This window comes from Nicotiana attenuata, unplaced genomic scaffold (genome assembly GCF_001879085.1).
Source record: "Nicotiana attenuata strain UT unplaced genomic scaffold, NIATTr2, whole genome shotgun sequence".
NCBI classification, from domain to species: Eukaryota; Viridiplantae; Streptophyta; class Magnoliopsida; order Solanales; family Solanaceae; genus Nicotiana; species Nicotiana attenuata.
In genome coordinates this window covers 67516-77504 of record NW_017673818.1, presented here as the reverse complement: position 1 = coordinate 77504, position 9989 = coordinate 67516, and the positions used below count along the sequence as shown (strand labels likewise).

Genomic DNA, 9989 nt, shown 5'->3' with positions numbered 1-9989 from the left:
TACAATATTATAAAAAGTTATTATAAAAAAGGATAGGATAAAAGGTAAACTAAGGACAAACTGAAAAGAAAAAAATATGGTAACCATGCGACCACATCAAATCGATCGTTACATAAAATGAAATATTTTATTGTTACGTAACGACTGATTTAACAATACGATATAATAAATTTTAAGTAACAATCAAACCTGTATTTAAAGTAACAATACAATAGGTAACAACAATCTAAATAAGCTGTACAACTTAGATTGAAATATTGAGTTTTCTCCCCCTTACATGGTTAATTCAAGGATGGAAACGAAAAACCAATTAAGTCAACAAATGTCAAAAAGACGATCGAAATATAGAGCCCTTCCTGTTATCGTAAGTAATAATTTAGCGATTAAAGTGTCACAATTCCTATTACAATATATTTCTATTACAATCTAATTTTTGTAATATCTTATTAATGCTGGTCAATTGGTCACTAAACTGTATGTGTAGGGAGAAAAGAATTAAGTTAATTATAGTGTATCGTATTTTAATTTGGCTGTGATCAAGAAAGACATTCAAATTTTGAAGATCTAACTTTTATAGAACCTTCAAGTACCTACCAAAAATTACATTATTTTTAGTTGCAACAATTTTTTTTATAAAATATTCGAAATCCCAAACTGACAGTTCGACGGACTGTATTTCCTCGGCAACTCAATCAGCTCCGATCACTTGAAACTCGACGGACTCTTATAGCGATCGCTGTTGCTTCCGGCCTCCGCCGACGAGAATTGCTCCGTCGGAGGCGACGCCGTAGAAGAAATGAACGGCCGGGGGTCCAGTAACCGGCTATCATCCACCTCCGGTTTCAGATCTCGAATTTCGTTTTTAATGCTATCTATGTTCTCTACCATGGCTGCTCTTTATGTCGCCGGAAGGTAACCTTTCTCTCTCACTCACACACACACACACACTCACTCTTGTATAATATGTCTGCATATATATACGTGTGATAGTCAGCGTAAAAATAGTTAGATTGTGAGATTGAGGTACAGTTGATTATTTGAATGACTGATATTTAAGTTTCTTTTTTTGATGATTAATTGTGGCAACTGGTAAATGCGTAATTGACAGGTTGTGGCTGGACTCTGAGAATAGGGTATATCTTATTCAAGAGCTTGATAGGAGAACGGGACAGGTATTTTCAATCTAGTAGTAGTATTGTTATATTAAATTGGTAGGTAAAGCTGATTTTTTTACCCGAATAATTCGGCCACAGACAAATGATTAAACAAAAATTAAGTTGGACATTAGCCAGTAGTAGAGCATGAGGGCTCTTCAATCTCGCTTGTACAACTATAAGGGCAAGTTGGTGGTTTTAAACGTACATAAACTGCTTCATTAAATTAATCTTACCAGAGGCACAAGATGAATTAGTAACCGTGTATGAAACCAAATATTCAAGAATCAAATTTGGTTCACTGAAACCACTATAAGGTCTATATTGTCTTAATACGCTTAGGACATACGGAAGTAAAGGTTTAGTAAAAAAAAAGATCCAAGTGGAGATCAAATAGCTGCATCTCAATCTAGCAATATAGTCCAAACTTAGACAAAGAGGAATTTGGATATGAAGCATTGCTGGGTAGACCAAGGCTCATACCATTCTTAATTTGATATAGTGCCCGTTTGGATTGGCTTAAAAAAAGTGGCTTTTCAGCAGAAATAACTTTTAAGCCAAAAAACAATAAGTTGGGGTTGTCCAGCTTATTGCCTTTGGCTTGTTTTAAGCAGTTTTTAACTTATTTTAAGCACTTTTCTGACATTCCCAAACACTGAAAAAAGCTAAAAAGAGCTTAAAAGCTGAAACAGCTTAAAAGCCAATCCAAACAGCCTCATAATCATATTCATATTCGGAAAATTCGGATAGTTTAATGATGTTGGGAACTTGGCATCAAGATCTCAAATTAAGTGATGTTTTATTGCTGCTGACGAGTTTAGCAGAGATACTAGTGTTTATCAAGGTGATAGACATACTTATCTTCCTTTGTAGGGCCGTTCGGCAATATCAGTAGATGATACATTGAAGATCATAACCTGCAGGTTAGATGATTATAGCAAATTTCTGTCCAATTTAGGGAGAGTTTCTCCTCATATTGGAGTTTTATACTGGGGCTGTACGGGCTGATGATTTCTTTGCCAGGGAACAACAGAAGAGGCTAGCTGCACTTCAGACAGAGCTGGGAAAAGCCAGTCAGGACGGTTTTGTATCGAAGAATCTATTGGATAACAGTGAGAGGGATTCAAAGAAAAAGCTTCTAGCTGTTGTAGGTGTCTCAACAAATTTTGGCAACAAAAAGAACAGAGATGCGATCCGCAAAGCATGGATGCCTACTGGTTGGGCTTTCTTTTTCTCTCCCCTTTTTTCTTGGTTTCTTTTGGTCGGGCTTGTGAAGCTAAAATTCAACCAACTCCACTAAGAGGCTGAACTTATGTTTCAGCTCTGTTGAACACATTTAGACTGGACTGTGTTGAATTCCTAGCAATATCGTTGTCTTGTCTTAATTATAAGTATCTGTTAGTATAACCGCTATCATGATGAATTAACTGACTTAACGTTCTTTCTACTAAATTTTTAAGCTATTTTTGGCAGGTGCTGCTCTTAAAAAGTTAGAGGAGGAGAAAGGTATAGTAATACGATTCGTCATAGGAAGAAGGTATCTACCTCGATAAATTTGAACTAAATGAAGGATACACCATAATGCTCTTTGCAAAAAGGATTACTAGATGCTTCTTTCAATCTTTGCACTTAATTGACTTTACACCTCATGCAGTTCAAGTCGCGGAGACAGTTCAGATAGAGCCATTGATGATGAGAGCAGGCGTTCCAATGACTTCATAATTCTTGTATGTGCATCTTTTGCACATCATTTCTTACAAGCTTAGTGTTTTGTTATCTACTAAAAATAGCAAGTTTGCAACCATAAAAGAAACGAGCTTGGAGAATTAAATTGACCGACAGTTGTTTTCGAACTATCAAAGTAGATCAAATCTTCCTGGATTATTCGCATCCCTCCTCAACCACAGAAATAAATAATAATTAATAAAGGGGATATCAAATTTTTTTGTTAACATACTCATGTCGTACGGGCTTGTTTTCATGTCTTCACGTATATGCCTTACCAGTGTTCTGAAAATCCGTTTACTTTACTGTCTAAATTCCAGTTTTAGAAGGATATGTATCTACAAGACTTGATATGTTAACGTTATTTTCTTTCTAAGCAGAATGATCATGTGGAGTCCCCTCAAGAGCAAGCAAAAAAGACAAAGTTATTTTTCATTCATGCTGCTGAGCATTGGGATGCTGAGTTTTATGCCAAGGTCAACGACAATATCCATGTTAATATCGGTACGCAGTATTAGGAGCCTCCAGTACATACATTAGCATTTCAATTTTATTTTCTATAGTCTGCGCTCTGCTCATGTTTTTCCCTTATCTATGATTTAATTTTGCCTTCTTTTAGGAAACTGTTATGGGAGATTTGAAATTATCAATTTCTTAAGACTTAAGTGTGGGAATATGATCTACTAAAGAGTTTTCAAATGTATGTTATCATTGGCATGTATGTTAGCATTGGCATCTTGAATCTGGAAGTGGAATAAAGAACTAGAATGAAATAGTACCTAGGCGATTTTTAGATTTTCATTCTTGTCAAGGTTTAGGCTTCTCAAAGAGTGAATAAGGATTTTATATGAAGTCACAAAAATGTACAAAAAGGCTGTTGCAACGTGGTGCCATATTACCTGAATATTATAAGGCATGGTGCCAGTGTGTGGTCAACCAGGCCTAGATTGATTACCCAGATTGAGCAAAAGTAGAATTGGCCGTATTGCATCAAGGTTGTTCAAACAAAATATCGCTTCATTTTCCAAAGCTAGGATCAAAATGAATCCGATTAAATTATGATTTTGAGAGTTCCAACAACTACCGTGAATTCCTTATGTCAGGGTTTCTTTTGATTAATTAAAGAAAGAATAAAGTAACTATGAATATGAAATCATTGTCTATTTATTCAATAGATTTTATCTAGATGCCAATGAGAAATCTTTTAGGATTTTCTTAGTCTCTACTCTCTAACCATCAGGCAGAATCTGGATCGGCTATGTCCTTTACAGAATACAACAACAGATAGCTAATGAAACATAATACCATAGCCCATATCTGATGATCTTCTATGCTGAATTCTTAACACACACACACACGCACACACACACACATATATATATATATATGTATTAAAAAAATGCCTCATGCTTATTAGCTTTAGTTTATCCACAGATGCTGTTGGAGCCGTACTTGCCAGCCATTTGGATAAGCCTCGTGTCTACATAGGGTGTATGAAATCTGGCGAAGTCTTTTCACAGCCGTGAGTTTGTCTTGTTAATTGGATGATTGCTATTTTGCTGAAATAATTATCTGAGAATAGAGTAAATTTAACCATAACCTAAATTTTATTTCTTATTCACAGGGAAAACAAATGGTATGAGCCAGAATGGTGGAAATTTGGGGATGGAAAATCGTGAGTTGTTCCTTCTATTACTGTAAATCATCTGGCCGATGCAAGCAGTGCTAGATATGACTATAGAGGTTTACTGCTGCATGTGTTGTATTTATACCTCTCTTCTGTCTGGTGCTAGTTGCTGATGACTCTTGATTGAAACTATTGATCATGCTGTATTTTGGATTGCTATCTTCTTCCTTTTCTCCGTTCTTTATTCTTTGTGTTAGCAACCTTGAAGTAGGCTAATTTCCTTATGCTAATATTTGTTGGAGAAGTTGAACACAATATTTGTGAATGGAGATTATTTAGAGATGTATAACTGCCACCAGGAGGGGCTTTCTTGACATTCTGGTTCTTCGATTTTCTTGCTATCATCGTGGTTCTAGGGAATGGTTTGCTTAATAGCATTATTTGGCTTGAATCTAAGGCTTCTGCTGCTTCCTGAACTCCAAAACTTGTTATTTTGATCTATGAAGCAGGATAGAGAGGGAGTAATCTCTTTCTTTTAGGGCTGAAATCCAGTGATTTTACAGCCTAAAAAAGAGGTGCATTGGCTGGAAAATTTTGCTGTTTTGTGTGGGTAATAAATAAAAGGCTTGCAAACAAACTGGGAAGTTTAGGAAAGTGGAATTTTAATTTTTTGGAACATACACCAAACTTGCGTCTCTCTCTCTCTATCAGTAATTCCAACTCGGACGTCTGAAATGCTGATTACATAGTATTTGAAAATTCTAGCAAAAGGGGAGGAGTGAAATGAGAGCATCTGCTATCATGAAACTCTGAGAACATGTAACTTTCATGTTATTCGTCTCATTAGGAGGCTAAGAGATACGGGGTTCATAGATGTGTAGAATTCTCTATCCCCAGTATGCTGCATTAGCCAAGCTGCCTAATAGTAGAAACTGCAACTTTGCAAGTATCTATGGCACTTAGAACAGGTTTCATTATTAAGAAAATCTGGATACGAATATTAAGCATTTAGAATACTGTGCTCCTGCTCCTCCTTGATGGTTAGGAGGCAAGGTTAGTCCTAACCAAGGTTGAGGAGCTAAGAGAATGGCAGTCCCTCCCCCCCGCGCCCCCCAAAAAAAAAAAAAAAAGTAAAAGGAAGAAAAGTAGATATGTACTCCTGATTTTTCTGGTCATGCTGCTGTTCTGCTGATATTTAATCAGTCATGACAAACCTCAAGATCTGCATGCTGATGAGTTCTGCAACTTGTTTGGATGCTAATTCTTTCATCTTTTTTGTACTCTTTTGCAAACAGGTACTTCAGGCACGCTTCCGGTGAAATATTTGCGATATCAAAGGCCTTAGCTCAATTCATTTCTATCAACAGGTAAGATTTGTGGAATTAAAAATGTACTTAATCAAAAGAAATGTGATTAACAATATGTTTCTATTGCCAACAAGCTTTGTTGAAGCGGCAAATGCTGAGGTGCCAAGAGCCTTCACTTCACTCAAAAATTAAAACAAAACCAGATGTTTCCATCAATTTTGATGGCAATAGTAAAATGCTTACTGTTTTGCCTCCCTCCACTTTGTAGATCAATACTTCGCACATATGCTCATGATGATGTGAGTGCTGGATCCTGGTTCATCGGCCTTGATGTGAAGCACGTTGATGAAGGGAAGTTCTGCTGTGCTTCCTGGTCATCAGGTCTCTCTCTCTCCCCCCTAAATATCAAGGACAGTGAAAAAGAAAACGCAATTGCTTCCTTTTGCAGCAGTTATTGATAGTATAAATGAATAGTTGTTTCCATATGAGTTGTGGATTCTCTAGTACAACAAGACCACTTACATGATTTACATAGTAAATATTAAAGTAATAGAGAGCTATTGATTTATAAATAAATTGTTCCTCTATAAAATTTAGGGGATAAAGCTATACTGGCCTGAGACTCTGAGTACACTGAGAATTATTTTTATTAGGAAAAAGAAGGTTTTCACATAGGGATAGCTTGGTTGCAAACTCACAATATATTGATAATGCTATCGTTATGTGAAAGCTTGGACTAACTTAGTCTGAAGCTGGAGTACATGCTACCTCAATTCCCTTTTTGTCCTTTCCTTCCAGAATTGATCCACTTGGTAGGGAGCTGTAGAAGAGACCAAATATCATACTAGAAAAGGAACTTTAGCGAATTGTTGACTGAGATATTCTATTTGTAGGCATTTGGGTTTTAAAAAAAATTATATTAGTAGGGGTGGGGAAAATATTACTGTTGGTGAAGCCACTCAAAGTTACCTTTTCCTTTCTATTTCAATCTAAATTCAGCATGCAAGAAACAGTTTGAACTTGAGGTCAGTTGTTCATTATTTAAAAGAACTGATTTGAGGTTAATTACTTTTTTATTTTCATCTTAGTCATTTTGCACTCTTGACTGACGAGTTCAGATGTATAGATATTGCTAAGCTTTTATCCAAGAAATACTCCTTAAGATTATTTCTTAGCAGAATCAGGAAACAAACTTGAAAAAGAACTACTACTTCATTGCTATTGTTACTTGGTGACTAGGTTGCTCGTTGTGATGAGATATGTATTTAGGATTTTTAAGTGCATGCTTCAGTGAAGGAAATATCATCCTTAAGTACTTTATGTACACCAGCATTATGTTTCATTGTGCTTAACCATCATGATAATGAATAGTTCTTGTTTTCTCTATGTCGGGTTTTCAGGGTCTGTATGCGCAGCAGCTTGATTGGATCGCCTCTTTAGTAAATGTGGAAATCATTCATGTCACAAATCATTGTGAAGATCTGACTTTTGAAGACAGATCATGCCGGAGTTTGCGTTTGCCTTTTGGTGCTGGGGCAAAGGAGCTCGAAGTTTTTGACTTCAACTGCCAAGAGCCCTATGGTAGAGAGCACCTTGGTTTCGCGCACACCGAGCCCTCGAGGAATGTACAAAGGGTTTTTGGAGTATAGGGACTATAGTCGGAAAAATTCATTGTATGGTGATTTATTTACAGAGTGACATTGTCCATTATTTCATCGTGTACTATGGACATTCTTTTCTGGAAATATACAGTTCGGTGATCCCTTTAGAGTGCGCTTCAATAGCAATTTACAGACTAATTCACCAAGATGGCATCATGCATGTTGAACTGTGTGATCATTTCCTCGTAATATTTTTTGTTAAATACACAGTGATGATATTTGAACATAGCACTTCTGCTTTTCTTATACCAATTGCCTCATCTAAAGACTATAATGATAATATATGATACATTTTCATTTACTTAATTATGGCTATGAAGTTAACAGAGACAATCATAAATGTTAACAGAGGATAACAATTGCTACTATATTTCATCGCTAGTGGTCTAGTACTATGTTTACTCGAGAATCATATATCATTCTCACACCGATAAAAATAAGAAGATTTTCAATTTAAATTTGCTAACCTATTCTGTCCTACATGTGCCACTTAAGGTCCTTTCGAAAAGCCAATTTAGCTTCGTCTAACGGATTCAGAACCATGATTTGAAGTTCATAGATTTTAGCGTACCATCAAACTCATACCTCGTTTTAGATACTGAGTTCCTAAATATATTTATATATTTTTAATAAATTTCCTAATATAAATACAAGATCTTGGTCACTGATTTCATAATTAAATATTTAATTTTCTAACTCAAATACAAGATTTAAGCAAAAGCTTTTGATTCATCCGAACCTGTGAGTAATACTCTACATCTTATGCCCAATACGACTCAAGTCTATGGCAGTCTCGTCCTCATTGGAGTTTTATACATATTTAATAAATTTTCTAAAGCAAATACAGGATCTAAGCAATGTTACTTAATTCATCCGAACCCGTAAGTAATACTCTATCTCTGCCTCTTAAGCCTACCACTTTGTTTTTCAGTCATGCTCTATTCAAGACGTTTAGCAGGATTATTATTCAGTATTTTTAGTTTATGGGTGCTCAACTACTTTTAATTTGTGTGCATCATTAGTTTCTCTACATAAATAAATAGCGTAGCACTCCAATCAATGGGTGTTAAAGCACCCAGGCCTCGACGTAGATCCGCTCATTGAAGTCGATCTATAACAATCTTAACAAAAAAACCAAAAATTCCATCTTTTCTTTAGCTTGCGTTTATCGGAAACATCCTCTTTGTCCGTCTAAAGTAGGGGTAAGGCTGCATACATATTACCCTCCCAAACCCCATTGTTGTAATCTTAACGGAAAACAAAAAACGGAAAATGAAAAAGAACGCAAAAAGCTAGTACTATGTAGTATATTTATTTACGCTTTCACAAAGCTAAAGCAATCTTTTTGGAAAAAAAAAAAAACATTTTTAAGAATCTAGTGTACATCTTATGCTATTAGAATAGATAAAGAGCGTGCATAAGCTATTTTTGCTTTTTTCTAAAACAAGCAACTACTGTTTCTGTTCTTTGAAAAAACAACTATTTTTACCAAAAGTTCAGAAACATCAAAAAGTTCAGAGGAAAGGAGATTTCGAACAAAACTATTTATAATTCAAAAGCCACCAAAGTGAGTTCATTCAATATTAAAGGTGTATGGGGTCAAATTTGACCCTCAGCATCTCTACGCCAGTGGGTACACCCAGTGAGTGTACGCCAACTAACGTAGCGGGTACGACTCGGCCATGGGGACAAAAGCGACATCGTTTAGGACTCAGTGTCTTCACTAGGGAGACGTTACCTGTCTTTGTGACTTTTTGATTCTTTCGAGGAGGGTCTCTTATTTTATAAAGGAGACCCTCGCATTGTAAAAGGAGGCATCTGATCTAATACAACTCTCTCATTTTTCTGGCTTTCTCTCTCTATCTCTACTTCAAACGAACGTATCTTATTGAGTTCATACTGTCTCTTTGCAATACTAGATCTACAACAATATTATCATCTTTGCATCTCTAGGATTATTATATTTGATTACGATTTACCCTTTTCCTACTTTTGATTGTTTTTTAGCTTACAAAGTATATTGTTAACTTTTGAGCCAAACAATTTGGCGCCGTCTGTGGGGATTTCGAGAATCAAAACCATAGTATCCACCTAGAGATCAACCAACTACCATTCTCTACACCACCAAAAACAGAAAATGGCCGAAAATAACACAAGATCGAAAGCTATATTGGGTGTCACTACCAATCTCCTTGGCCCTCTCAACGAGGCCAGTGACGATGGCATCCTGAATGCAACCCCTAGCATCACACCGGGTGCAGAGATCTCACCTTCCCCATCCGAAGGTCTGACGATCTTGCACGAAAAAGGAGCTTCCACATCTGCGGTTACGGAAGCACCCTTAGCGGTCAAAGAGCTACTGGAAAGATGGCTAACAAGCGCTCTAAGTGGCTTGGTTGAGAGGTCACCACAAAGTAACATCGGATGTACACCAACGGTAGGTACCACTGCTGCCGTGGGTGAACCGGAAGTTACACTAGCGAATAACAAACCCATCGAGACACAGACCAACGAT

General features: G+C 36.5%; 1 protein-coding gene across 2 annotated transcripts; it reads left to right on the top strand.

The window, feature by feature from the left end:
* The first annotated feature begins 463 nt into the window (after nucleotides 1-463).
* LOC109217368 (hydroxyproline O-galactosyltransferase HPGT1-like) lies at nucleotides 464-7620 on the top strand. 2 transcript variants are annotated; one of them, XM_019381607.1, is made up of 12 exons: nucleotides 464-912; nucleotides 1109-1172; nucleotides 2028-2077; nucleotides 2178-2371; nucleotides 2628-2691; nucleotides 2809-2881; nucleotides 3260-3383; nucleotides 4314-4401; nucleotides 4504-4554; nucleotides 5802-5873; nucleotides 6082-6194; nucleotides 7214-7620. In XM_019381607.1, exons 1-12 carry the CDS (start codon nucleotides 797-799, stop codon nucleotides 7234-7236), a joined length of 1032 nt encoding a protein of 343 aa, XP_019237152.1. In that variant the 5' UTR covers nucleotides 464-796; the 3' UTR covers nucleotides 7237-7620. The 2 variants fall into 2 exon arrangements, with proteins under 2 accessions (XP_019237152.1, XP_019237153.1); XM_019381608.1 differs by lacking the exon at nucleotides 2028-2077 and having other exon boundaries at nucleotides 2188-2371.
* Nucleotides 7621-9989: the final 2369 nt, after the last annotated feature.